At 51.4% G+C, this 27,702-nt stretch overlaps 2 protein-coding genes and 1 long non-coding RNA gene across 14 annotated transcripts in view; 2 read left to right on the top strand and 1 right to left on the bottom strand.

Moving 5' to 3' along the window:
* The first annotated feature begins 1,840 nt into the window (after positions 1-1,840).
* Positions 1,841-20,093, top strand: LOC137462788 (complement receptor type 1-like). Of its 6 annotated transcripts, none has more exons than XM_068173522.1 (36): positions 1,841-1,913; positions 2,480-2,659; positions 3,234-3,416; positions 3,581-3,760; positions 3,893-4,075; positions 4,573-4,755; positions 4,920-5,099; positions 5,232-5,414; positions 5,672-5,890; positions 6,179-6,370; positions 6,613-6,712; positions 7,035-7,120; positions 8,454-8,648; positions 8,985-9,164; positions 9,255-9,446; positions 9,604-9,703; positions 9,859-9,944; positions 10,465-10,659; positions 11,150-11,332; positions 11,682-11,861; positions 12,427-12,609; positions 12,743-12,925; positions 13,018-13,200; positions 14,107-14,298; positions 14,833-15,015; positions 15,229-15,420; positions 15,653-15,752; positions 16,279-16,364; positions 17,107-17,286; positions 17,701-17,748; positions 17,964-18,146; positions 18,426-18,608; positions 18,809-18,988; positions 19,366-19,395; positions 19,532-19,607; positions 19,896-20,093. In XM_068173522.1, the coding sequence occupies exons 1-36, from the start codon at positions 1,841-1,843 to the stop codon at positions 19,942-19,944; spliced, it is 5,484 nt and encodes a 1,827-aa protein (XP_068029623.1). In that variant the 3' UTR covers positions 19,945-20,093. The 6 variants fall into 6 exon arrangements, with proteins under 6 accessions (XP_068029623.1, XP_068029622.1, XP_068029625.1 ...); XM_068173521.1 differs by having other exon boundaries at positions 19,863-20,093; XM_068173524.1 differs by lacking the exon at positions 2,480-2,659 and having other exon boundaries at positions 19,863-20,093.
* LOC137462794 (uncharacterized) lies at positions 14,121-21,935 on the bottom strand. Its single transcript, XR_010993780.1, has 2 exons — positions 21,770-21,935; positions 14,121-20,729 (listed from the first exon to the last, which is right to left on the bottom strand). It is a non-coding gene; the product is annotated as an uncharacterized lncRNA (long non-coding RNA).
* A 37-nt stretch (positions 21,936-21,972) lies between these two features.
* CD46 (CD46 molecule) overlaps positions 21,973-27,702 on the top strand; it is a 21,933-nt gene continuing 16,203 nt past the window's right edge. For all 7 annotated transcript variants that reach the window (XR_010993776.1, XM_068173531.1, XM_068173532.1 and 4 more), the window contains exons 1-9: positions 21,973-22,159; positions 23,483-23,674; positions 23,875-23,971; positions 24,578-24,663; positions 25,009-25,218; positions 25,751-25,933; positions 26,446-26,634; positions 26,736-26,927; positions 27,292-27,318. Coding sequence is in view for 6 of the 7 variants with exons in the window: in XM_068173531.1 (XP_068029632.1) it covers positions 22,066-22,159; positions 23,483-23,674; positions 23,875-23,971; positions 24,578-24,663; positions 25,009-25,218; positions 25,751-25,933; positions 26,446-26,634; positions 26,736-26,927; positions 27,292-27,318 (1,270 nt within the window). In the remaining variant the exon portion in view is untranslated. The remainder of the gene's footprint in view (positions 22,160-23,482; positions 23,675-23,874; positions 23,972-24,577; positions 24,664-25,008; positions 25,219-25,750; positions 25,934-26,445; positions 26,635-26,735; positions 26,928-27,291; positions 27,319-27,702) is intronic.

Genomic DNA, 27,702 nt, shown 5'->3' with positions numbered 1-27,702 from the left:
CTGGGAGAGACCCCCAGGATCACCGAGCACAGCCTTTGACCAAACACCACCTTGTCCAGCAGGATTTTGGGCTCCTGCCCTGCTCGTGGCAGGGCTGGGGGAGAGCTCTTGCTCTGATCCCAGGTAGGTGCAGATGGACACGGAGCCAAATCCTCTGTGGGGAGCAGGACCCAACCCCACAGCTTTTGGGCACTTTGCTTTCATCCTGCCTGCCCTGACCCACTCGTGGCTGTGCTGAGGATGTGAGTTTGGAGAGAGGTGAGGGAGGAACCATGTGGCAAAAAGCCCTGGACTTGTCTGGCTGATGGAAAGGCCAGGCTGAGGCATTGGTGTCCTTTCCTGGCTGTAACTCAGCCTGGCTGAAGATCACTGGGCAAGCTGAAGAGGTGTTGTAAAATGGAGTTAACATTGGAAGATTTCCTGTTCAGAAGGGAAACACCATTGTGGTGGAATTTTGACTGCCTAAGCCTGAGACACTCAGACCTTTAGCTGCTGGTAAAGCAAAATGTTGAGGTTTGGGGTTTTGTCTGCTGCAGAGGTAAATCAGCCATCTGGGAGCTTCTCATGATGCACACTGGGAACAGGAACCGTCCAAAATGTGTCTACTACAGACCTTTGGTTTCTCCATTCTCCCCTGCTAGCAGGAACACGCCTCTAATAAGAAGGAAACCCACAAATAACCATTTCCATCCACACATCAGCCTTGTTCCAGACAGACCCCCAAGTTCTCCCTTCCCAGCAGAGCACCGTCCTGTTCAGCTGTCACAGGGGCACTGCAGGTCCTGTTTTTTCAGCCTTGCAGAACAAGCACTTGCACATTGCTGGCTATTTTTATTTCTCTCTCACGTAACCCATGTGAGTGATTAAATGGATAAAATACAACCTAAAACCTCGCAGCTCTGGGTTGTGTTTGGTTTTGCTATTTCCCAGCACATTTTTTTCTACTGCATAAAGTGATTTTTTTTCAAATTATTTAAGATGTGATTTGGGGATCAGCTTGGAATTACCTCCCCACTATCAAATGAAAGGAATTGTGAATGCTGAAATATTGTTTACAGGTGTGGTCACCAAAATTTACCATTGGAGAGGGTTTGTTTACTGTATTTGTAATCAATTGTACATAATTTTTCTTTATAATCTGAGTGCAAATGACCAAGTGCAATTCTGAAGTGTGAACGTTGGATTTGTAAGTATTGGAAGCTCTCTGTCGATAAAAGAAATAAAAGGGCTTGAGCAGTTCATGTCTTGCTGCCTGCTTTAGGCTCAGGAAGTGTCACCTATGTGAGCTGGGGAGCTGGAGCTGCTGGGGCTGCTCCTCCACCCAAAAGTCCCGTCTGGGGGTTTATTCTTCCTGCCAGTGGGGAGGGATGAGCCCAGGGTCGGGTCAGGAGGATTTGTGTCCCCAGCTGCTCCCATTTTTACGGGAGGAGGGAATGCCCCACTGCCCGTCCCATGCCTGGGCAGGTGAATTGTGCCGTGTCCCTTAGGTGCCACCACCATCCCCTGGGGCTCTGGGACAGAGCCTGGGCCACTTCCCCTAGGGAAGGGCGCTCTGCACCATGGGCAAAGTGCTGCTACAGCACCTCTGCCTGCACCTAGCCCTTTTTAACCCCTCTTTGCACATCCTCCCCTGCCAAAACCACCAGCAGCAGCAGCCTGGGGCACCTGCAGCCTCCTCGGGGGTGCTGGCTGTGCCTGCATGTCCTGGGGAACCCACTGGTTCCTATCCCACAGTCCTGGAAAGTCCCCCAGCAGCGTCTCCTTCCTCCCGCGGGGGCAGTGGGAGGAACTGGGCTGCCCATATCTGCCCCGTGCCCCCGGGAGCTGCCACCTGTCAGGGATGGTGCCCATCTTCACCCTCTGCCTGCTGGGCAGCTCCGCTCTGCTCCTCAGCACCACGCCCGGGGCTCAAGGTAAGGCAGAGCAGCAGCTCTGCTCCTCTGGGGCCTTCCTCCCACGGCTCTCCTGCTCCTCATCGCTGCTCCTCTCCTCGCTGACCCCTGTGCTCGTCCCTGCAGAGGCAAACGGGAGCCCTGCACTGGTCCCAGATGGAGCTCGGCATCGCAGAGCCCCCGAGCTCCTCTGCTGATGGCAGAGACCCTCTGGGGTCATCAGAGCCACAGCTGGCACCCCAGCCCAGGCTGGGCACCCCCCAGCCCCCTGGCACAGCACAGGTCCCTGGGGTGCCTTTGGGTCAGTCCTGCGCGTCCCTGTCGGTGTTTTCCTGGATTTTCGGATTTTCGGATTGGGCCCTTAGGAGGGGCTTCAGAGCCTGCAGAAGGGCCAGGAAAGGCTGGGTGGCTGGCATGAAATCCCGGACACGCCGATTTTGTCAGCTGAGGTGGCAGCGGGGCCCCCGAGGAGCACAGGGAGGGTCCTGCAGCCCCAGGGACCCCCACCCCCGCTGCAGCCCCCCCTGCTCACGGGGAGCAGGAGCCCGCAGCTGTGCAGCTCAGCATCTCGCCTCTCTCCTCCCCAGCTGCCCGGTGCCCGCTCCCAAGTGTGCGGTACGGGACGGTGTCCCCCCGTCGCTATTACTACCGGACCGGGGACACCGTGAGAGTCACCTGCAAGCCGGGCTACACCCTGCGGGGCCCCCGCAGCAGCACCTGCGGGGCTGCCTCCAGCTGGGACCCCCCTCTGCCGGAGTGCAAGAAGGGTGAGTGTCCCAGCGGTGGGAGCAGTGCCGGCCGCGGGGAAAGCTCCCTCTTGTGTCCTCTCAAATTCACTGGAAAGGCAAAGCTGGGGTGGATCCGTCCTGGCTTCCCTTCCCAAGCTTGGCTGGCAGAGAAACAGAAAGAGCTCCGGTGGGACACGCTGGGGTGGGACATGGGGACGGCTGTGCCCTGCCTGGGGCTCTGAGAGGGATGGGGAGAAGTTAACCCCGTGGGATGGCCGGATCTGAATCCCGGGGGATTTCTGACAATGCTTCTGGGCAGATGTGGGGCAATTTCATCTTCATTGTGGAATGGAAAGTAACCACAACTTCTCACTGCTCCTACATCAGTGCGGATCCTTCCCAAATCCCGTGATGTGCCCGTAGTCGTGTCGGGACTCTCATTACTGCCAGGAATTTCTTCCAGGTGCTGCTGCACCATGAGCGAACTAAAGCCTTGGCCCGGCAAATGGAAGCCAGAGCAGAATTCAGGAGATCACCCTGCTGTTACCCAGCTGTGCCAGCAGCACACAAACCAGCACGGAGCACAGGACGCTCTCTTTCCCTCCCTCTGCAGAGGTGACATGTCCTCGGCCACCGAGCATCGCCAATGGGCTGCACACTGGGCACTCCTCGGACAGGTTTTCCCAGGGAGCGACCGTGTCCTACAGCTGCAGGGAGGGCTTTGAGCTGCTGGGCAACGTGTCCATCACCTGCGCGGACTCCGGGCTCTGGAGCCGGCCCCTGCCCCGCTGTGAAGGTGCGTGGGTGCCTCTCTCCTGGGGCGGGGGGCAGGCAGGGTGCCGGGTGTCCTGTAGGGTCAGAGCAGGCGGCGTTATGGCACTGAGGGCAAGGCAGGGCTCTGTGCGGGCAGGATCCAGCTGGTGCAGAGAAGGTCAGAGGACGCTCTCACTGCTCCCACAGCGATCGGCTGTCAGGTACCCGAGGTGCAGAATGGGAAGGTCCACAACGTGCAGAGCACCTACAGAGCTGGAGAGACTCTGCACTTTGACTGTGATGCTGGTTACACCACAGAGGACTCCGATGAGGCTCGGTGCCAGCCCGGGGGCATCTGGGACCCGCCGGTGCTCGTGTGCCAGAGGGGTGAGTGCGGGTGCTGCTCAGGAGCGGGGGGTGCAGGCAGGGATTTAACCCAGCCGTGCAGCATCACTCGGCCTGCCTTCCCCTCGCTCCCCGTTCTTGCTCTGAGTTAAATTTCCCGTCTCCCTCCCGCAGTCCGGCCGTGCCCCATGCCTCCGGAGGTCGCCAATGGCAAACACAACGGCCAGGACAAAGCAGGATTCACCATGGGAATGTCTGTAAGGTACACCTGCAATCCTGGCTATTACCTGGTTGGAAATGCCGCTGTGTCCTGCAGAGCATCGGGGAACTGGAGCCAGCCCCGACCTCGCTGCGAAGGTGAGTCTGGGCTCTGTCCCCTCAGGGGACAAACTCAGTGTGGCTCTGAGCACAGGGGACACCCTCACCAAATCCACTGAGACCTTCAGTGAGAGACTAAATTCCATTTTAATGAAATATACGGGTTTATAATATGTAAAGAACAAGGTAAAATCCACGGATCCAGAGCCAGCACCCTCCTCCCTGTGCTCCAGTCACAGCCTGGCTCCAGCATACCCATGGATGGTGACAGTGCAGAGACCTGGCATGGACATGGGGGGGGACAGAGCTTTTAGGGGGAGACCAGCTGATTATAAATGAATCATTTCAATACTCTTTGTCCAGAAAAATCAGAGGAGAGACAGGAGACCCAAAGGCTGCTGGCAGGATGCAGCTGGCAGTACCTGGGTTTAACCCTTCTTTCCTCCCAAAGTCTGACATGCGGGAGGGTGGGGCTGAGCTGGCTCCCCAAAATCACCTCTCCCAAACTCTCATGGGGTTTCCCCCTCCCTCTGCAGAGGTGACATGTCCTCGGCCACCGAGCATCGCCAATGGGCTGCACACTGGGCACTCCTCGGACAGGTTTTCCCAGGGAGCGACCGTGTCCTACAGCTGCAGGGAGGGCTTTGAGCTGCTGGGCAACGTGTCCATCACCTGCACGGACTCCGGGCTCTGGAGCCGGCCCCTGCCCCGCTGTGAAGGTGCGTGGGTGCCTCTCTCCTGGGGCGGGGGGCAGGCAGGGTGCCGGGTGTCCTGTAGGGTCAGAGCAGGCTGCGTTATGGCACTGAGGGCAGGGCAGGGCTCTGTGCGGGCAGGATCCAGCTGGTGCAGAGAAGGTCAGAGGACGCTCTCACTGCTCCCACAGCGATCGGCTGTCAGGTACCCGAGGTGCAGAATGGGAAGGTCCACAACGTGCAGAGCACCTACAGAGCTGGAGAGACTCTGCACTTTGACTGTGATGCTGGTTACACCACAGAGGACTCCGATGAGGCTCGGTGCCAGCCCGGGGGCATCTGGGACCCGCCGGTGCTCGTGTGCCAGAGGGGTGAGTGCGGGTGCTGCTCAGGAGCGGGGGGTGCAGGCAGGGATTTAACCCAGCCGTGCAGCATCACTCGGCCTGTCTTCCCCTCGCTCCCCGTTCTCGCTCTGAGTTAAATTTCTCGTCTCCCTCCCGCAGTCCGGCCGTGCCCCATGCCTCCGGAGGTCGCCAATGGCAAACACAACGGCCAGGACAAAGCGTTTTTTACCGCTGGAATGTCTGTAAGGTACACCTGCAATCCTGGCTATTACCTGGTTGGAAATGCCGCTGTGTCCTGCAGAGCATCGGGGAACTGGAGCCAGCCCCGACCTCGCTGCGAAGGTGAGTCTGGGCTCTGTCCCCTCAAGGGACAAACTCAGTGTGGCTCTGAGCACAGAGGACACCCTCACCAGTGCAAACAGATCCTCCAAGAGTGTTAATTCCACGTAAAGTGTATCAAGGAATCAATTAATGTCAATCCTTCCTACGGCTGGGGAGGTTTGCGTGGACATCACGCTGATTTTGTGGTTCCAACATTAACAACCTGTGGTTTTGTGTTTTCTTTTGCTCCGACTCCTCCTGCACACCCTCATTTCCAGGGACTGTCTGCATCAGTCCAGTCGTAGCCAATGGAAGGCAAGTTGGTGGCCACGGGCTTCTCTCTGCACCCGGGCAAACGGTGACATTTCGGTGCCAGGATGGTTACAGCCTGCAGGGCAGTGCCAGCGTGTCCTGCCAGGAGGATGGCAGCTGGCAGCCCCCTGCTCCTGTGTGTGACAGAGCACTGCCTCACCACAACTCCTTCACAGGGTCTCCAGGTATGTGGCATACCTGCCTCGGGGTACACTGCTATTTTATGTCCCCTAATCCTATTTCAAAAATGTTGTTAAACCCTTCGAGGAGAAGATTTAAGCCTGTCCTGGGAAAGAACCTAATCCTCTGCAACCCTTTGGGAAAACGTGTTTGTGTATTAATGGCTATATTAATCAAAATGAACATTTTTGCAAAGCAAACCAAACCCCTTTCCTCCTAACAGTGTTCTTTGTGTGCTTGCCCTCGATATACCTGTCCTGCCTGCTTCTCACGTCCCTTTTCTCTCTCACTAGGTGCATGTGGTGCTCCCACAAGGCTACAGTTTGCTGAGCTAAACGAGGAGCATAGAAATGCCATTGATTTTTCTGTTGGGAAGACTGTGCAATACACTTGCCTCCCTGGATATGCTAAAGTCCCAGGAATGTCACCTACTATGACATGCCTTGAGAGCGGAGTGTGGTCAGAAGCACTAGAGTTCTGTAAAAGTGAATAGCTCCTTGATTTGGTGTCTGTTGTTGCAGGAGGAACAGGTCTCAGGTTCTGTCCATGCTGCCAAAACCTTGATGTTACTCTGAATATGTGACTAGTAAAGCCATGTAACTCCTCGAAATTGGAAACCCGTGTTGGGGGGAACTGGGAATGTGGGCAGGGGACTGGAATAATTGCATATTTTGTACTGTGATGTAGAGAGACAGGAGCCCAAAATAAGGGTGTTCTCCTTCCCCAGGGAAACAGTGCAGTCACCCTGGTGAGCCTGTGAACGGCAAGATTATTTCCCTGACAAATCTCCAGTTTGGGTCTACAGTGGTTTACAGATGTGAAGAAGGGTAAGTCCTGGTTTGGAGGTGGATTAGGTGAGTGTCCTCCTTTTTAACCCCCGTTCATTCATTCCCAGGAAATGGATTCTGTACAGAAGCCCCTGTACAGGGTTCTGTACCTATTGTGCCTAGACACTATTGTGTGTGCATATATATATATATCTCCCCTATAAATGCTGGGAAATGGCTCAAGCAGAGCAAGGAAGGAATTTCCCCTTCAGGGCCACAGCTCTGCTGCCAGCAGGGCTGATCCCACATCCCAGGTGGTCGGGAGGAACAGTAGGTCCAGCTGAAATGGCTTGGGAGGAATGACCAATCCTTTTAACACCAGGCACAGGTTAATTGGACAATCCAGCAGACGCTGTGAGATCTCTGGGGGACGTGTTGCATGGACTGGTCGCGTTCCCCTCTGCCAGCGTAAGTAGCTCATGGCTCTGGGGGTTTGCATGGATCTGGGAAATATTTTCCAGCAGAGACTGCCACATCTTTCCAATCAAAGCTTTCACAGGCAATTTCTCCCCTCTGTGGGCAGGAAAATTACCAGAAGGTTTGGAAGTCACAAGAAAGCAGTCTAGGAAAAGGTACAAGATCCCAAAGCTTAGGGGATTCTGGGAAGCAGCACCTCAGCTGGAGCTTTTCCAGCAGTGCTTGAGCGTCCTGCTGCTGACTGACACCAGGAGCCCACTGCAGGAGAGGAAAGGAAAACATGTTCAGCTTAGGGGTTGTTTTGTCAGACCCAGAGAGACCAAGGGTCAGTCCTAAGGAGGGACAGAGCATTGAGGCAGGGCCAGCAGTGAATCCCAAAATCCCAGACCGTGGCTTTGCTTCCTCTCTCCACCACTGGTGAGTGCCCAAGAGCTGCTGCGCTGCTCCTCAGCAATCCCACCCGGGGCTTTCTCTGCTGAGCAAGTAGTGTGGCTGATCAGGGCCGTTTCATACGAAGAAATAAATATTTGCTGGTACATTCTGGGGTTTTAAAGCATTTCCCAGATTCTCCAGGAAGGCGTGAACCACAGGTGGCACACAGACTGTGCCTGTTGCACAACCTGGCACCAGGATTTTATACAAGTGATGCTAAATAAGTACTTGATTTCTTATTTCTTAAAAAGCAGAAAATGCAAAGCATGCAGGTGTTTGCTCCACAGAGAGCTTTGATTGCTGCTCTGCTTTCCACCTGCTGGGGGGTGGGATCCTGTTCCCAACAAGCTCTCACCTGAGAGGTCACTTCATCCCATCTTTACAACAAGTGTTTGCAGCCCACAGACTGAGGGATTCCAGGTGTTTTGATGCTGCTGTTGAGTTGAGGTTCTGCACTGTAGGAAGGTGTCCCCTGTTGATGGAGTAAACAAGTTACCCTTTGTCTCCTTAAAAAGGACAAAAGCCCAGAAGTTTCTCTCCTCAATTTGGTTAAAAGACACCTCATAGAGACTTGGAGACCTCACCTCAAACTTAAGGATAGTCAACTGGACAGAAGCCAAAAAGTCCTGCCTAAGCAATTCACTAGAAAAGAAATAAATTGCTTTTGTGGGGTGTTTTAGCAGGAGCAAGAACCTCTTACCCTGGCTTGGTTTTTCTCTGTAAAGAGCTTTTTTTTTTGCCTTTTATTAAAACCATTTTGTTTCCGACGCTGTCACAGGAGCCATCCTGCTACTTTTACCTGAGGTCGCTGAGCTATCAAGGGTGTGATGTTTGTCTATGAGAGCTTATGAGACCTGGCTCGAATAGACAAAACCTTACTGCACCTCTGCAGGCATCCCTTGCGAGCCACCTCCGGACATCCCCAACGGGCAGCACTCGGGCCGGCTGCTGAGCGAGTTCCACTACGGCACGGCCGTGACCTACAGCTGCGACCGCGGCTTCCCTCTGCACGGGGAGCCCTCCATCCACTGCACCACCCGCGACGGACACAACGGCGTCTGGAGCGAGCCCCTGCCGGCCTGTGGAGGTGGGCTGCGCTGCCTCAGGCTGCAGGGACCCCCAGCAATCCTCCCAGCACTGCTGCTCCATGTTGGGAAAGACTGGGAAAGTCCAGCCAGCTGGAATTCTTGCCCCAGCATTTTCATCAGGGGCAGAGCAGGGGAGGCTGGAGGGCCACCCCGCTGCCCCAGGGTCCCCTTTGCCCTTGGGGATGTTTGATATTGCAGGATGCAGGCACAACATCATCTCTAGGGAGAAATGATTTTCAGGCTTGTGTCTTAAAACTGCAACCCTTGGTGGCTTCACAGCTGCCCAGCTCTGCCTGAGGGCCTGTTCTGAGCACCTGCACCTCTTTCTTTTCCAGTGGCGAGCTGCCCTGTCCCACAGATCCAGCACGGGAGGGTCGTGGCTGCCAGGTCTGCCTACGCACACGGGGACACCGTGACCTTTGAATGTGACCCAGGCTATGCCATTCGTGGCCACAGAGAGATCCGGTGCCAGCCAAACGACACCTGGGAGCCGCCTGTGCCCGTCTGCGAGCAGGGCAAGTGTCCCAACAGGGCTTAACCTTCCCCTGCTCCCCAAATCCACCTTTGTGGCTCTTTAACACCCGGGCTGTTCTCTGTCCTGGCAGCTGGCTGCAGAGCCCCTGCCAGGCTGGGCTTTGCCAAGCTGAAGGAGCCCTACAGGAACCGGACGGTGTTTCCCGAGGGGAGCAGGGTGGAATTCGTGTGCCAGCCTGGCTACACCCAGCTCCTGGGGGTGTCACCAGCCATCACCTGCCTCAGGAACCAGACGTGGTCTGCAGCGCTGGAGTTCTGTACAAGTACGTCCTACGAGTGCTGAAAGCCTGAAGTGTGAGGCTTGGCTGCTTTCCCACACTCGCCCAGCTTTGTGGGCGTCTCTGCCTGCTCTCTGTGGGGACACCCCTGGCTGGGATTGAGCACAGCTGAGGGCTGATGGAGGCTGGCATTCTCTTCCAGGGAAGCAGTGCCCCAGCCCAGGGAACCCAGCGAACGGCAGAGCTGTTGTCCTGACAGATCTCCTCTTCGGGTCCAAAATTAATTACACTTGTGACAAAGGGTGAGTCTTGCCCTGGTGAGAGTGAAGTGGCTTTTCAGCTTTACACAACCCAGTTCCCAAGTCAGAACTCTTGGCTGCCACTTGCAAGGCTTGTAAAGAAACCTCAAGTCGAAAAATCTCACTGTTAAAATAATTAATCCTTCTGTGTGGTCCAGGTACAAGCTGGTGGGAGGCTCCCAGAGAATTTGTGAGGTCTCTGGCACACATGTCTCATGGAGTGGGGATCCTCCTGTCTGCCAGCGTAAGTAGGCCACCACAACAGGCCCTTGGAGATGGTTTACAAGATAAAGTGGAACTTCTTTCAAGCCAAAGGTTTTATTGCAAAAGATTTCTCAAGTCACTGAATGTGTACAGTATTTCCTTTTTCTTTTCCTTTTGTTTTGGATATGCTTCTGAAAATGGTTTCAAAGGTATTTTATTTATTCTGGTCCAAACCAGGAAGAAACATTAATATTTTAAACTGCCTGTTAGTGGGTAAGTATTTCTCACTGGCCAGTCTCTCTCTCTGTGCACCAATGGTTATGGAAAGGGAGGTAAGAATTGTCCCAGCGCCTCCAGACACGGGGCAGCAAGGAAGTGACTCACAGGAGGGGACAGATTTTCTCTCCCATGTGTGATTTTTTCCATGCAAAGTTTGTTCCTGGAGAATCAGGTCATTGTGTCACTGCTGAGGTGGTTTCCCCTCCATCAGTGCCCTCCCTGGGCCGCGTGTGTGCCCTGCAGCCCTGGGCGGTGCTGACCATCCCCTTGTCTGCCCACAGGTCTCACCTGCGCTCCCCCTCCGGCCATCCCCAACGGGACACACAGCGGGGGCTCCAGGGACACCTTCTCCCTCGGGGACGTGGTCACCTACACCTGTGCCTCGGGGCTGGCCCCAGCTGGAGGCGCCTCCCTGTCCTGCACCTCTGTGGACGGGGAGCATGGCACGTGGAGCGGGGCAGTGCCACGGTGCCAAGGTAGGGCTCGGGGTGTGCCCACAGCCAGCTCTGCTGTCCCTGGCACAAGGGACAGCCACGGCTGTGGCAGGGCCTGCACCCATGGGGAGACAGCTCACACGACTGATTTTATTCATTCACAGCAGTTAATGTCAGCGTTCAAAACAACTCGGAGAATTTACACTGTTTTCAACATTTTCTACACATCAAGTGCTTATTTGGTGGTGCTTTACTATAACAGCTTTTTCTTTTTGATGCTGGTGGGGAAGTACTATTATTGCTTCAGTTTTTATCACAACTTAATTTGACATATTACTTCTGAAAAAGCTCCAAGAACCAGGATGTTGGTCTCTGATGGAGAAAACTGCTAAGTTCCTGGAAAAGTTACATGTCACCTTGTCCTGACTGATTCCACTTGTGTAATCTCCCTGCTTTGCTTTCAGAGGGTTGGGTTTTTGGTGGTTATCTTGCCCTGCCCCGTTTCTCACCTGCCTTTCCTTGTTCCCGGCAGAGGTGAGGTGCCCTGCCCCCCCGAGCATTGCCAACGGGCAGCACAGTGCCAGCCCCGGGGCCAGGCACAGCCCGGGCACGCTGGTGCTCTACACCTGCGCCGAGGGCTACTCCCTGCTGGGGAACGCCTCCATCCGCTGCACTGCCAAGGGAACCTGGAGCCGGCCCCAGCCCCGCTGCCGAGGTGTGTTCTGTGCCTTCCTCTGCCTGTCCCTCGGCTCCTTCCTCCTTCTTGGCTCTTGGTTTAGTCACTGCAACCAAATCCCCAGGGAGAGGCAGAGAGCAGAGGTGCCAGGGGCAGGAGGAGCCCCATGTGCCCCTGTGGGTTTCCCTTTCTGTTCCCACTGAGTACAAAGGCTCAGGAACATCTGAATAATGATATTTGTGTAAGGACAAGGGTCAGTAACGTTGAAATGCCCGTGACAGTGATGGCAAGGCCCAGCAGCAGGTGCTGTCCCTGCCCAGTGCCCCTCCACAGCCAGGAGGGGTTTCACATCCCCAGCTCTTCACATCCTCGTGCTCTTCCCTTCCAGCAATTGGCTGCACCAGGCCAGAGATCGAGAATGGAAAAGCGACTGGCTCAGAGACCACCTACAGCCTGGAGGACATCGTTGTCTTCAAGTGCAACTTTGGTTATGCCTTGAAGGGCTCTCAAGAGTCTCAGTGCCAGTTTGGGGGCAAGTGGCACCCTCCTGTCCCCACCTGTGAGAAGCGTAAGTGCAAATGAGGGGCAGCGTGGTAGCTGGTTTCTGATCCTCTGTGTGGAGGTAAAGGGGCTGCTCTCAAGGGCTGGAAAGGAAAAACATGCACGTGTATGTCCTGCCATCCTCCTAATCCCCATCCAAACCCCTGAACAGGCTGCCTGGGGAGGTGTGAGCATCATCTGGCACCATCCCACTTTTCAAATCTAAATGTTTCTGTGATTCAGACCCGTGGTAAATGTAGAGGTCTTCTAATGAATCCACAAAATCCAGGCTGGTGCCTGGTAACATTCACAACCACAGAAACACCAGAGCAAGTTATTAGGGCCACAGATGGAAACTAACCACTGTAGTTGCCTAAATAGTGAGAAACTATCATTTTTACATCAATAAGCTCAGAAAACATGAAGGCTGGAAGGTAAGAGAGGGTAGGATGGAAATATCATTCAGTGACAGCCCTTGTTGCTCTTGGACAGAAGCTGATGGGAAAGAACAAAGTTAAAAGGCTGCCTCACCCTACAGGGGGGGTTTGTACTACCAGCCCTTGGCTAGCTGGGATGTTCTCCCCTCCTTGCAGTGCCGCTGTGTCCTTCCCCTCCAATTATCAGAAATGGCCAGCACGACAGCAAGGGTGTGACAGAGTTCATCCCTGGCATGGCAGTGAAGTACCATTGTGACCCGGGCTACGTCCTCACCGGGAAAACCACGGTTTCCTGTTTGCCATTGGGAGTCTGGAGCATCCCTTACCCCTGGTGTGAAGGTAGCTGCAAATGCTGTTACCCTCAGTGCAAAGGGAGAGCACTGTACTCACACGGCCTCCCAAAACCAGAGGAGGACCCCTCAGCTCTGGCAGCCGTGTCCCCAGCCTGAGCTCTGCTGCTTTTCCCTCCCAGCGATCACCTGCAGCAGCCCCAGCATCAAGGACGGAGAGGTGGCTGAGGGCCGGAGGGCTGTGTACCACCCTGGGGACAACGTCACCTTCCAGTGCCACCCAGGCTTCGTGCTGAGGGGCAGCCGTGGGGCCAAGTGCCAGCCCGACAGCCGCTGGGTGCCTGCTGTGCCCACCTGCCAGCCAGGTGAGCCAGCTGTGATGGGCTTTGCCGTGGCACCAGTGCTCCTCCTCTGGGTGAAACCCCTAAACCTCTGCTCTCTGCTCCTGCCCTGGCAGTGCGGCTCTGCCCTCCGCCCCCCGTCATCGCCCACGCCACGCTCAGCGCCGAGCCGGGGATGAACTTCACCAGTGGCACCTCCGTGAACTACAGCTGCCAGCCCGGCTTCTCCCTGCTCGGGGACCCCTCCGTGCTGTGCACGGCCTGGGGCAACTGGAGCCTTCCCTACCCACGCTGTGCAGGTGGGGCTGCCTCAGCCTCCATCCCGTGCCAGGCTCAGCCTCCATCCCGTGCCAGGCTCAGCCTCCATCCCGTGCCAGGCTCAGCATCGATCCCATGCCATGCTCAGCATCCATCCCGTGCCAGGCTCAGCCTCCATCCCGTGCCAGGCTCAGCATCCATCCCGTGCCATGCTCAGCATCCATCCCATGCCATGCTCAGCATCCATCCCGTGCCAGGCCCAGCCTCCATCCCGTGCCAGGCTCAGCATCCATCCCGTGCCAGGCTCAGCATCCATCCCGTGCCATGCTCAGCATCCATCCCGTGCCAGGCTCAGCATCGATCCCATGCCATGCTCAGCATCCATCCCGTGCCAGACACAGCATCCATCCCGTGCCAGGCTCAGCATCCATCCCGTGCCAGGCTCAGCATCCATCCCGTGCCAGGCTCAGCCTCCATCCCGTGCCAGGCTCAGCATCCATCCCGTGCCAGGCTCCCCCCCTGCATCAAGCAAACCTGCTAACCTGCAGGATTGCATGGTATAGGGAGAACTACAGTGGGAGCTGTGCTCACTTGGGCACTGGGAATAAGCTGGTGGCATTGCTCAAGTTTCCCAAAAGGAGACAGGCTTGGGTGATCTAAAATTGAAATTAAAGATTTCTGTACTTTACAACCCAGAGTCGCATGAAGGCACCACACTGACCAAACTAAGTTTAGGGCATTGTTTTATCCTGTTTTTTTAAGGCCACATAAATTAGGTGCCTGTGTCCTTACAGGCTGAGTGTTATTTGATGCAGACAAATGTCAGACTACATAGGAGATGCATTAATAACTTGGGGTTTAACAGTGCCTATCAATGCACCTGTTTCTCTTTAGCTGCATTTCACAGCCAAGGACATATTTCTCATGCCCATTTTGTTTCTTGGCAGCCGGTTGTGGCACACCAACACCGTTGCTATTTGCTGAGCTAAGCGAGGAATATGAAAATCAGACTGAGTTTCCTGTTGGGATGACTGTGAACTACACTTGTCGGCCTGGATACGTGGAACAGCCACAGATATCACCAACTATTACGTGTCTTGAAAATCTAACGTGGTCTGAAGCCCAGGACTTTTGCAAAAGTAAGTTCTGTAGCTGCTTCTAATTAGTTTAAATTGTTGTGCACTGAAGCCTTGTAATTTCCCCTTCACCACTCCCTCCTTTGGAGGATTTGGGCAGACTCCTGAAAACAGTGATTCTTTTCCTATGACACTGAGTTAAAGGAGCTTAAAATCAGCTCCCTCCCATGAGCAGGGACCTTCCAGTACCCCAGCTTTCTCCAAGCGCTGCCCAGCCTGGCCTTGGACATTTCCAGGGATGGGGCAGCCACAGCTGCTCTGGGCACCCTGTGCCAGGGCCTCCCCACCCTGAGAGGGAGGAATTCCTTCCCAATATCCCATCCATCCCTGTCCTCTGGCAGTGGGAAGCCATTCCTGTCACTCTATCCCTTGTCCCAAGTCCCTCTCCAGCTCTCTTGGAGCCCCTTTAGGCCCTGGAAGAGGCTCTAAGTTCTCCCTGGAGCCTTTTCTTCAAGCTGAACAACCCCAACTTCCCCAGCCTGTCCCAGCGTCACAGCCCTGCCCTTTTCTCAGTTTTGCTCTGCCCTCTCTCTTTAGTGCGGCAATGCCCTTCACCTCCAAATATTGACAAAGGAAACCATGACAGCCAGGACCTGGAGGTTTTTCCCACTGGGATGGTTGTGAACTACAGCTGTGACCCTGGCTACAGCCTCCAGGGAGAGGCATCCATCTATTGCACCAACTCTGGCAACTGGAGCCTCCCTCTCCCTCATTGTGCAGGTACACTGGGGTTCTAAGCTTGGAGTTATGGATGGCCTGGGAGTTTCTGCCTGTAGGACTCATCCTCACCCTTCCCAAAATGCTGAATCCTTTACCCTCCCCTTTTTTTACCCATTTTGCACAACGATTTTAAGCTGTACATACACAAAATACATTTTAAAACAATTTTTGTAGTTGACATCTTCATTTCTCTCTATGTTTTCTCCCCGATAGGTGGTTGTGGTGCACCTCCAAACCTCACCTTTGCTGAGCTAACCAGGGAATACAAAAATCAGCTGGAATTTGCTGTTGGGGACACTGTGCACTACAGCTGCCGGCCAGGACACTCGGGACGCCCTGGAGTGCCCCAAACTCTGACTTGCCTCCAAAACCACACGTGGTCTGAAGCCCTAGAGTTCTGTAAAAGTGAATAGCTCCATCCATTTGGTGTTGGTTATTGGAAATTGTCTGTTTTGTGGGTTTTTGAAGGAAAGATTTGTACATGGCTTTACTAGTCACATGGTCTAGGCCGCTTTGGGCCTTTCTGAAATCACATCTCTATTGGTGGCAGATCTTGGACAGAGCCTTAAGGTACCTTCTCATGGTGTGTTACACAACCTCAAGAGAGGAGCTTAAACTCAGCCTTGTTCTTTCCCAGGGAAGCAATGTAGACACCCAGAACCCCCCAGGAATGGCAGAGTTGTTGTTCTGACAGATCTCCTTTTTGGGTCAACCGTGAGCCACACGTGTGACAAAGGGTGAGTCCCATGCTGCCTTTGCTGACTCCGTGTCCGAGTTTGGTGTTGGGTAAAGGATCAGAGCCCACTCCTCTGCACAGCTGTTCTCCCACAGCAGACCTGAATTGGAATTTTGGTTCCAATTACGCCGTAGTTGCCTGCTCCAGAAAGGGAGAATTGTCTCATTTTTCCCTCCTGTGCTCAGCAGATTAATTTGCAAACCAGTTTCAGTTTTCCTTCTCAGATGGCCTCGAGCAGGAGCTGAGAGTGGGAGCAAGGCCGTGCTGCGAAGAGGCTCCAGCCCTTTGGAAATCATTTGGGTCCTGATTTATCACCTGACCAATCTAACCCAGAGTTACGGGGTCAGTGCTGCTCCTCTTGGATTTGGGAGGAAGGAACTTGGTGTCCTTCATTGCCCCACGTCAAACCAGCAGAGAGACCTTGGTGATCAGCTGGAAGCAGGAGGCTGCAGAAGGAAACCTCTGGGGAGGGAAAAACCCAAGCTGAAGACTTGGTATGAACTGGTATTTCTTCTCTGTACCTCCAGGTACAGACTGGTTGGACAGTCCCACAGGAGATGTGAGATTTTGGGACGAGGTGTTGCCTGGACTGGTCTGCCTCCCATCTGTCAGAGTAAGTAGGTCGCCACTATATTGGGGCCAGAATTGCCATATTAAGTCCTTAAAATTATAAAGCATTTCCTTTAAATAAATAGAATTAAACGAATAAGACTATTAAAGCATAATATTCCTCTGGGATAGTTTGGTTTTTTTTATGCTTGTATGTTTGGTTTCTTCTAAAAATCCTCCAGATGTAAGCTTCTGATCTGTCACAGCAATGCAGACTGAAGGGTTGTGAGATGCCTGCAGGGACTTGTCTCTTTTGTTTCACAACAATAAATAAGGAACCAAGTAAAAAATGTGTTTTGTAGTAGAAGAGTGATATCTGAGTACTACTGAAATGGAATTTTCCAAACCCTGTACTGTTATCTGAAGCACAAGGATGTTTTGCAGGGGTTGATCATTGTAATTAGTCTTTTCTTCAGATGGAATTGCTTTGGAAGGCACGAGCCTGGGATAGTAAAACATTCATGAGAATGACAGTACTGACACATTTCTACCCCATTTCATGTATTTCTTAGAATATATTCACACTATTCTGTTCATGGGCATAAACTATGTTTATATATAAAATACTGTGGTACCCTTAAGGTACCTAAAAGAACTAAAACCCCTAAATTCTTGGAATTATTCTTATCTGAGTCTCTAAGTCCCACCTGTGAAACTCCTCTGAGCACACTGAGAATGGACTTTAGGACGTGTTCATTACAGCCCTCACACGGCTTTGCATCCCTAAATACGAGTTTCTTTTTCAGGGGTGGTGTGCCCAGCCCCACAGGTCCAGAACGGGAGGGTGGCTGTCCCCAAGCTCCGCTACACCTACGGGGACTCTGTCACCTTTAAGTGCCACAGAGGCTTCACCCTGCGAGGCCACCCCATGTCCCAGTGCCGAGGTGAAAGGAGGTGGCACCCACCCGTACCTGTCTGTGAGCAGGGTAAGAATCAGCTCTTGGCCTTGTCAGGATTGCACATTCCTCCCGCTTTCTCCTGCCCACTCACTGAAGCCGAAGTTGCTTTTATTTTTCCTGTTTACTCCAACTACTGTAAGGAGAACCCAGAAATTTTTCCTTTCATTTGTGCCTCTCTTCACACACAGGAGATGAGCCAGGGCTTGGGTAGTGCTGTAAGTACTGGCATGATTTGCACTTTCTCACACTGCTTGTTGCAATCCATAATCTACATTCTCTTAATTCCCTGGAAATGAGGAATTTGGTAGCTGCAGGACACTGACTATCAGAGAGCTGTGATTTTTTTCCTGGAAATGTAACACCAGGATGATGGGAAATGAAGGTAAATGTGTACATCTTATTTGCTCCACCATGTTTCTAAACTCTTAATGCTGCATTTAGATGGAGTGTCAGAACGTTATCACCACCCTGACACCACAACAAAGCCAGGTAGGTCTCTTACCTGAAGAGGCAAGATTTGATTTACTAATCACTAACTCCCCCTCCCAACCTGTCCTGCTTTTTCGAGGGAATTTTGCAGAGGGTTGGGCAGGGCTGCTGGGGTCAGTGCTGTGGGAGGGAGCATTCAGCCTTCCCCAGCTGCTCAGAAGTTTTCCCTCTTGTCTCTCTGAGCTCTGCTTTGATCTGCACCTCTCTGTTTTCAGTGCTGCACTGCTCCAAGCCTGCAGATATCACCCACGGGTCTTTCCGTGGCCCAGCAAAAGCAGTTTTTACAGCGGGAACATCTGTAAACTACATCTGTGAGCCTGGCTTCTCCCTCCTGGGGACAGCATCCATTTATTGTACAGCATCTGGAGCCTGGAGCCATCCCCCTCCCGTCTGTCAAGGTGTGTTTTGGCTGCAGAAAGCGAAGAACAAAGGACGTTTAACAAGTCTAGCCTTAGGGAAAGGTCTGTAGAAGGTCTAAATCTGAGTACAGAATGTGTGGTGAGAACAAGCTCGAGTTTTTAGCCTTTCCACAGCCTGCTGGAGTTACAGGGCTCTGGGCTGTTGAGTGCAGGGGAAGAAATTCAAAGGGAGCAGTTGAGGCTGCAGATGGACAATGCCTCAGTCACTCCCTGGCCACCCTTCAGCACCCCGTTGATTGTCTCTCCCTGACTTTCCAGCTGTGAAGTGTCTGCAGCCTCCAAACATCACCAATGGGAGGCTGAAAGGCAACACCTCTGCCACCTTTCCCCCCGGAGCCCTTGTATCCTACAGCTGCGATCCTGGCTACTCACTGGTTGGGAATGCTTTCATCAACTGCACGGTGTCGGGATCCTGGAGCCAGCCCCTCCCGCGGTGCAAAGGTGTGTCTGTGCTTCCTTTGCTCTTTGGAATTCCATGTGGGACTGAGGCACCTTCCCAGTTCTGCAGAATGCGGAATGAGAGCTAATTGCTGGCTACACTCAGAAGGAATTCAAGAGCAATGTCCTAAATAACCCACAGCTGTTTTTCTCATATTTTGTGTTCCCTCTAAATGTCCTCTTTTTACTGCTTCCAATTTCAGAGATCAGATGTGAATTCCCGGATGTCCAAGGTGTTAAAGAAGCCATTAAAGGAAATACTTATCGCTCTGGCACTAACATCACTCTTGAATGTGACGATGGTTACATGCTGGAAGGCATCTGTCACACCCAGTGTCAAGAGGATTTCAGCTGGGACCCTCCCGTGCCAGCCTGTAAACTGAGTGAGTGCAATGTAAACAAAACAAAGATTAAACAGAAGCATACAAAGGAATTTTAAACATGCAAATGTCTGTCGTTTTTTTTTTTTTTTTTTAAAGGAAGTATACAAGGGTTTTAAGAAATCCGGTGTTGTGGGTCTTAGCAGTGAGACATTGGCATGGGGAAGCTGTGGCTGCCCCTGGATCCCTGGCAGTGCCCAAGGCCAGGCTGGATGGGGCTTGGAGCAGCCTGGGACAGTGGGAGGTGTCCCTGCCGTGGCAGAGGGGTGCAACTGGATGAGCTTTTAAGAGGTTTATTCGTATTGATTAAAGACAGTTGAGAAAGGCTGTATTTTGGTAGAACACTTCACTGATTTTCCTTTTTTCCCCCTTCCCTCCAGCATCCCCCAAGCCCGGGTCAGTAGGCCTAGGTAAGCAGCTTACAAACATTTTTGTCCCCAGCTCAGTGGCCTCAGTCTCCCTCTGCTTACTCGGCAGATACACCCTGTTGTGCATGTAGTGTACTTGACACGCATAGTGAGAATAACCCGGATTCTTCTCCCTCAGGACTGGCAGCTGCAGCAGTTCTGCTGCTCCTGGGGGCAGGTGTTGTCTGGAAGATCATTTCCAAGCAGAAGGAAGGGTAAGGCAGCTCTGGCTGTTTGTTCCTGTCCCTTGGTGTCAAGTCCCAAGCTTTATACACTTGATACATCTGAAATATTTGACTCAGAGTGTCTGGGCCTTGTAATTTTGTACCTTCAGCTCAGGCTTGCAAATGATACAACCTGCAACTCATGGTGTGGTTATGTCATCTTATTTTAAGCCTCTCTTTCTTAAAGGAAACCAAACCGAGTGTTCTTTTACAAGGCAATTCATTGTTTTCTTCTTTTTCACGTAGCTATTACCATACCTATGAAAACTATAATTACAGAACCCCCCTGAACCCAGACTCTGAACACAGAGGCTCGTGTCTGCCATAGGAGGTATGGATTTATATTCCTCAGCACAAAATATCAGTTAGAGCCGCAGTAACTCTACTGTCACTTGTTTATATTGCTGACTGCATTGTCTCCTCGAACGACTATTTTCCTAACACAATCATTCAAGCAGAAACCTCTTTCCCTTTCATCTTCTGATAGAACATTTTCTTTTGCTGAACAGAAGATGTTTTAAACATACTGGGGTTTTAAAACATCCTGTTTTTCTTTCTGACTCCACCCTCAAAGTGTGTATTTCCTTTTCCACAGTCTGGATGGTTGGTGTGCACAGGTCAGACTTCCAGACCAGTCCTTGCTTCTGACTTAAAGCTGCTTTTAATTTGTACAGATTATGAAAAAGCTGAAAAACTGCCTCAGCAGTGGTAGAGTCACAAAAGGACTGAACTTGGTTCCTGGGGTTTTTTTATTGCTTTCACACTTGCTACAAAGGTATTTTTACCTTACAAGTGAATCTATTTTCTATGGTGGATCTATTGCAGCCAGCAGTGAATTTTCACTGTTAGCAGCACTTCCCCTCCAAAGTGGACCACGTAAAAATATCAGTTTTGGGTGATTTCTTTGAAACAAAGCATTTCCCAGAAATTCTCTCCCCCCTCTCCGGGTGGCGATGGAATCTCTACACACCAGGACAAAACCAGGAAAGCTCTGATTTCAACACCAGGATATCATCAAGGATATCATCTCTTTCCTAGGCTGGGCTTCCCTGCTGCTGCTGACCAGGCACCGGGCTCGTTCCCCGCGGTGAGGAAACGCCGCTCACGCGGAGACTGGAATTCCGTGGCAAAAAAAAAAAGGACATTTTGCTGTAAACCTTCAATGCTCTTCTGCTCCCAGCAGTTACTGGAAGGATCTAACGAGGCTCAGACTGCTCGCAGTGCGGGTGCTGCCTCGGAGGGAATTCTGTGTGCAGGTCCTGATGAGGAATATTTCCTTTATCCCCAAAAATAATTGGGGGGATTGCCAGGGAGAAAAAATGAATAATGCACTGGCCATAACCCCCATTCCCTGTCTCCCTGCGCCCACCAAAACATACTTGCACAAGGGTGGGAGTAACCATGTGTTAATTAATGTCTTAAGTACAGCTGTATTCACATCTTTATTTCCTTCCAGCAACGCTTAGTGCAGTGCTCCTCTACCAATGCTTAACCTAATAAAAGCTGATGATGACAATTCTGTGGCTTCTTTTAGGCCTACCCAGAACTTTAAGTGTTTTCTGGTTTTTTGTTTAGTTTTTTTTTTTTTTTTTTAATTTTTTTGGCTGTTCTATTTTAATGCTGCTCCGCCACACACAGGATTTAACTTCCAAAGGCAAGCAGCCCTGCACAGGGTTGTCCATCCCGAGCTGGCTGTTATTAATTAATCACTTTTGGTGTTCCAAGTGTGGCACCTAAATACACTTCGATTTTTTCCTCTTTCCTTGTGCTGCCCAGGCAAGGATTCGATCTCCTCGCAGCCAGGGCTGTAATGCGCTGAGGGTGCTGTAAAATGCGGAATATGTCCAGGATTACTTTAAGTCAGGGCGTCCTTTGGTGGAAGATCTTTGTATGCTTTCAATCCTAATCCATCAAAAACGAGCAGGCAGGAGTATCCCTTAGGCAAGGGCATCCCCGAAGGAACTAGCTCTAAGGATGAAGGAAATCAAGGCGCTGATGCACGTATTGGGCAAAATACTCGAGGCCCACGTATTCTTAAGCGGAACAAAGATTACCATCGTGCTAAAAACCCCACTTTCGGGACAAACAGGGCCCTCCCCGAGCATGCGTTGAACTGAGCGGGGGCTGCGTCATTCGCGTGGCAATTAACTCACCACAACAGAGCGGCTGTGCCTGGAAACCGCCCTAGCCCTGCGGTGCTGTGTGCAACAGCGGCACGGGGAGCTCGCTCCGTGCTCGTTCAGCGATCCCCGGGCGAACCGCGGCCGCAGCCGCCCCCCAGGCGCCCCCCGGCCGCTGAGGGGGCCCGGCGGGCGGGCGCGGCCATGGCGGCGCCGCGCTGAGGGCGGGCCGGGCGGGGCGGGCCGCGCATGCGCACCCGGGCCCGCGCTGCGTCTCCGGCGGCGCCGGGAGCGAGCGGAGCGGCGGCGGCCGCGGCCCCGCGGCGGGGATGGGGCGGCTCTCGGTGCCGCCGCCGCCGCTGCTGCTGCCGCTGCTGCTGCCCGTGCTGGTGCTGTGGCGGCTCGGCGGGGCCCAGGATGTGGGTGAGCAGCGGCCGCTCGCTCTTTGCCGCCCCGAGCGGGCGGTGCTGGTGGGGAAGGGGCGCTCGGAGCGGCGGGCGCGGCGCGGAGCCCTCGGGGGACCGCGGCTGGGAGGAGCGGTCGGCGTCGGGATCGGGATTGGGATCGGGGTCGGCATTGGGGTCGGAATCGGGATTGGAATGGGGGTCGGGGTCGGAATCGGGATTGGAATCGGGGTCGGGATCGGGGTCGGGGTCGGAGTCGGGATTGCGATCGGGGTTGGGATGGAGATCGGGGTCGGCATTGGGGTCGGAATCGGGATTGGGATCGGGATCGGGGTCGGGATTGGGATCGAGATCGGGGTCGGCATTGGGGTCGGAATCGGGATTGGGATCGGGATCGGGGTCGGGGTCGGCATTGTGGTCGGAATCGGGATCGGGGTCGGGATTGGGATCGAGATCGAGATCGGGGTCGGCATTGTGGTCGGAATCGGGATTGGGATTGGGATCGGGATTGGGATCGGGGTCGGGATTGGGATCGAGATCGGGATCGGGGTCGGCATTGGGGTGGGAATCGGGATTGGGATCGGGGTCGGGATTGCGGTCGGAGTTGGGATGGAGCTCGGGGTCGGCATTGGGGTCGGGGTCGGCATTGCGGTCGGGGCCGTGCCCGTGCCCGTGCCCTGCTCCCCGCTCCGCTCCCCGCGGTGCTCAGGCTGCTCTCGGGGCCTGCCGGGGCAGCGGGGCGGGCAGGAAGGAAAGGGCTCCAGCGGTGGTGCGAGCGCCGGGGTTTGGGCGGCTTTGAACCGCAGCCCTGTGACAGTCCGTGGGTGGGGAGCATCCCGTCCCACCCTGGCGTGGGCACGGACACCTGCCGCTGAACCGCTGTCCAGCCGGGCCTCGGAGCTGGTTTTAAACCCCGCTTTCTGTCCCTTACACCCGCTTTCCTTTTTCCTTAAGAAAGGACAATGAGCTCTGTGAGTGGGGCTGGCTTGTTTGTTTTTCATGCAGCGAACGAAACGGGTGTACAGTGAGTGAAGTCGTGTGTTTAACTACAAAAAAAAAAAAAAAAAAGGCAAACAGGCAAAAATCTGAAAATAGGATCTGGAAGGAAGTGCATTGTCTGGGTAGAATGACTCAAGAACTTGAGGAAACAATGAGTAACGTGCCCTATACGCGTGTAGCGCTGGACGCTGGATGCAGTTAAAACCTAAATTAAAAAATAGGGAACGACTTAAATATATCCTTAAAAAGCTCTTGAGTTATTGTGTCTCCTGTGCTGTTACACCTCAGTGTGTTTCTCTTCTTGTTGCTAAGGTGCTGTGTTGCTTTTTCCTTCCTCTCCCAGCCACGTGTCCCAAGCCGGATCGGCTGCAGTACGCAGAGCTCAACGAGTCCTTCAGGGAAATACAGAATTTTCCACCTGGGACCAAAATCTCCTTCACCTGCCGGCCGGGATACAGAAGGGTTCCAGGGATGTCACTGACGTGGACATGTGGTGATGACTTGCAGTGGTCACCCAAAGGCGTGTTCTGTACAGGTAGTTTTTTGTACCCCTTTTTTCCCCCTGATATTTACTGAAACTAGGATTTTGAATTAGGGTTTTGCATTATTTTATATGCAGCTTGGAAAACACTGGTGTGGGTAACAGCAATAAGTGTCAAAGATTTTGTCTTTGTATGTAACTACAAAAATGTAGATGGTTTTTCCTTTTCTTTTCTTTTTTCCCATTTCCCCCAGCGAAAAAATGTGCGTACCCAGGAGACTTGGAAAATGGTCATTTTGATGCAACAGATCTTACATTTGGTTCAGTTCTGACATTTTATTGTAATGAAGGGTAAGTGTTTTGGTGAAGTTAATGATATTTTTTTTTTTTTTTAATGTTTACACCAGGTTTGAACCAAACCCAAATTTTCTATTCCCGTTCTGACCTGAAATCTGAATTCTACCTGTAGCAAATGAAATTACAGCTGAATTTAATTTGATCCCCTGGTTTAATTACTCTTTGTGTCAACCCTAAGCTTTTTTGTGAGATTCTGCAGAACTGGAGTGTTACCTCTGGTGACTTCTTTTAATGCTGCTGTGGCAGAGGAAGTAGATATATATTTATCATCCTTCATTTTTGAATAATTGAATCAACAACACTAAGGAGGGTTTTTTTCCTTTTCCTTGAGTATTAGTAATTTTAGGACTTTAATATTAGAGGGTATTCTGAAAATGGTAAGACTTCCACAGTTCCTTAGTGATGTCTCTTTATCTGTTTTGTTTTCAAAGTGAGACTGTCAGCAAAATAAACAAGATTCTGTTCTCATTACAACAAAACCTTGCTGTGTTATGTCCCTGTAATTACAGAACACAATTATTGATAAAAGCTGATTCTTTGGTGCTTGTTGCAGAAATGAGAAATTTAAGTTTCACTTCTTCAAAATTGTTACCTGTCTAGATACAGATTGCAGGGGAAGGAAAAGATTTCCTGTGATATCATGAATGGAGGTGTTGGCTGGAGTGGATCTCTGCCTTACTGTGAAAGTAAGTAAATTACTGCTGTGTTTGATTTTCTGTTCAGGGAGGGTAGTTCATTTACAAAGAGCTTTGCCACCAACTTTCCAGTACAAAAAAATGATGGGAAAACAGCGATGATTTTTTTCCTAACTACTTGGGATGTGCCTGAGGGATGACCACTGAAAAATGTCCGTTTTGTGGTAATTATCTCATTAAAATCAGCCTCTTGTTGAAGCTGAGGTTCTGCAGCGTGCCTTTGAGTGGCTCTGTCACATTTTCAATGAAACCACCGGGAAATCAAGGCTTGCTCTTTGAGATGAACCAGCTAACACAGCAAAACCAATTTGACCAGTTGTTGTGCTTTATTTACAGAAATTCCTTGTGAGCCACCTCCCAAAATAGCCAACGGGGACTACGAGGAAAGATCCAGCTACGTGTACCAGAGCTCAGTGACCTACAGGTGTCGGGATGTCCCCAGGGGCAGTGATCCCTTCTCCCTCATTGGCCCAGACACGATTCACTGCACAGCTGACGAGCACACAAAGAATGGAGTCTGGAGTGGGCCGCCTCCAGAGTGTCGAGGTTGTTGGGATTTTTCATTCTTTATTGCAGCGCCTGTCCCTTTCCTTGGAAGCGGGGTGGGGAGAATGGACTTTGCCTCTAGGAATGCTCTGGTACAAAGTTTGGTACAGTTCCAGTGGAGATTACATCGGCGTGGTGGATATTGATGGATTAGGACACAGAATATGGCTTAAATTTAAGTTAAAGTTTGAAAAATACCTGTATGAGTGTTTTGTTGCTAGAAGTGACAAGGCCAAAGTGAAGGAACTGGGAGACCACAAATCCTGCAGAAAAACTGTGTCAAGGGCAAGAATGTGGGAGGCTGGAGTAGGACTTGTAAAAAGCTAAGGAAGAATCCTGTTCCTAAAAACACAGCCACTATGGAAGTGCAGGAAGCAATGTTTTTGCAAAGTTTCTCCAAAACAACTTGGGGGAATTGGCACATAGGGAAAAGGATGTTGTGTTTGGTGCAATGTTTGTGTTAACAGATTTCCAAGCTTTGTTTTCGTTCGTTAACAAATGTTTGTGTTAACAAATGGTTCGCCTCTTTCAGTGGTCAAATGTGAAGACCCTAGAGTTGAAAATGGGAGAAAAACATCCGGATTTGGACTTCCCTACAGATACAAGGACTCGGTTGTGTTTGAGTGTAATCAAGGCTATTTCATGGTTGGAGAAATGGTGATTATCTGTGAAGAAAATAACACCTGGGTTCCTCCAAAACCAACTTGTGAGAAAAGTAAGACTTTCTCTAAGATTCCCTTTTCTCTTGTGTGTTGAAAGTGTTTTAGCTAATATAGAGCATCCTGGTGTTCTAGTGATTTCATGGGTGAAGGCAGGAGAAAAGATGTGGAATGCAGGAGAAAATACTTGATACAGAGAATTGGGAGTATGCACAGTGAGGAAAGCTGTGGTATCCTTCTGGAGCAGTTGAAATCTTTGTGTGTGTTTTTTTATGCAGCACTTCAGCTCCTACTTTCTAGAAATTATTGTAGAGCTCAGAGGAATAATGAACCAGTAAGGATTTCTGAGCTGCCACATCATAGGATGGTATTACCTTAATGAATACCTAGAGTGATGTTTAAGTTTTCTAAAGTGAATATTTGTACTTAAAATAAGGGGGTGAAGTTAAACTTCTGACATATGCTGAGCTATTTTTCTTACATGAAGGCAGCTTGTGTTTGTGGAATGAGTTACTGAGTTATGAAATAAACTTTGTTCTCACTAAACTTGTTTGAAATTCTGTGTTAGTTACTGCAGATGTGTGTCCTGCCCCAAAGATCCCCAATGGGGTCCTGATTCCAGGCAAGCCAGCCTATGGAAAAGGAGAGTCTGTCCAGATCAGGTGCAATGCTGGCTGCTCCTTCCCTGATGGCTCTGCAGAGGTGACAGTGACCTGTCAAGAACAGAGCTCCTGGGGTGCTTTACAGCACTGTGCCTGTGAGTAAAACTGCTAAAATCAGGAGCAGACTGGCAAGTTTTAAATATCTGATGTAGTAATACATTTTTAATTTTTTTTCCCTCCCCCTTTTTCTTTCCAGGTGAGTCTGAAGGTTCTGGTTCCACACCAGTCATAAGTTATGGGACAGTGACAGATGGACAAAAGCCTTCCTACTCTGTGGGGGATTTCATTACCATTGAATGTTACACGGGGTACACCTTGCACGGGGAGGCTCGGATTCAGTACATTGGAAACAACCAGTGGGTGCCTGCAGTGCCAACCTGCCAGCTCAGTAAGTATGGGCTGCAAAAACTCCACTGGGATGAAAATACAGCTGAGAGAACAGTCCTTTTGTATTCAGGAGAAATAATTTATTGCAGCTTCCTTCTTTATTTTGATGTGAAAAACAGGGTTTGTTAAAATTAATTAAAATATTCATATTCAAAGTTAAATATTATTATTTAAATTAGTCGGCTTCAAAGATTGTGTTGATAGAAGTACTTGACTTGAAATAGCTCTGTGAATATTTTTATAATAATGTTTGAGTAAGAAGCACCTATGTTCCTCTTGAAATATCTCTGTGATTATTTTTATAATAATGTTTGAGTAAGAAGCACCTATGTTCCTCTTGTGATACTGATTCCTTCTGGTTTTAGGTGGATATATTATAGCCGTCATCTGTGGTAAGTATTTTCTAAAACCTTAAAAAAAATACAATACAAATAATATTTTTTATGTGAAAGTCCATTTTTTATTCCAATCACCTGTGACTGCAACAGGGTGACTTTGGAGTTCTAGTTAAAGCTGCATGATTCAAAAAAAGATTGCTTAGCTATTATAGTTTAATTTAGTGTGAAATGTGTATTTTCTCATGTGGTGAGGTCACATTTCAAAGGCAGTTTGTAACAGCTTGGCCACTTGGATAAATTTCAGAGCTTGGGTTTACTGGGGGTGTGAGTAAATAACTCTGCCAGTGAACAGAAGCGTTCAGCCCATCCTCTGTCCTTGCTTTTGTTATCCACGTTTGTATAAACTTGTAAAAAGTAACGCTGGGGCCTTGTCATTGC

The sequence above is a fragment of the Anomalospiza imberbis genome, chromosome 26 (assembly GCF_031753505.1).
Source record: "Anomalospiza imberbis isolate Cuckoo-Finch-1a 21T00152 chromosome 26, ASM3175350v1, whole genome shotgun sequence".
Taxonomy (NCBI): domain Eukaryota; kingdom Metazoa; phylum Chordata; class Aves; order Passeriformes; family Viduidae; genus Anomalospiza; species Anomalospiza imberbis.
This window is presented reverse-complemented; position numbering and strand designations above follow the sequence as displayed.

Excerpts from the sequence above, each read along its gene's own strand:
- LOC137462788 (XM_068173521.1), top strand. The coding sequence starts at position 1,841 with ATGGTGCCCATCTTCACCCTCTGCCTGCTGGGCAGCTCCGCTCTGCTC. Across the intron at positions 13,201-14,106 it reads TCCCTACCCACGCTGTGCAG|CCGGTTGTGGCACACCAACA; the intron begins GTGGGGCTGCCT and ends GTTTCTTGGCAG. Across the intron at positions 18,989-19,365 it reads CGTGCCAGCCTGTAAACTGA|CATCCCCCAAGCCCGGGTCA; the intron begins GTGAGTGCAATG and ends CCTTCCCTCCAG.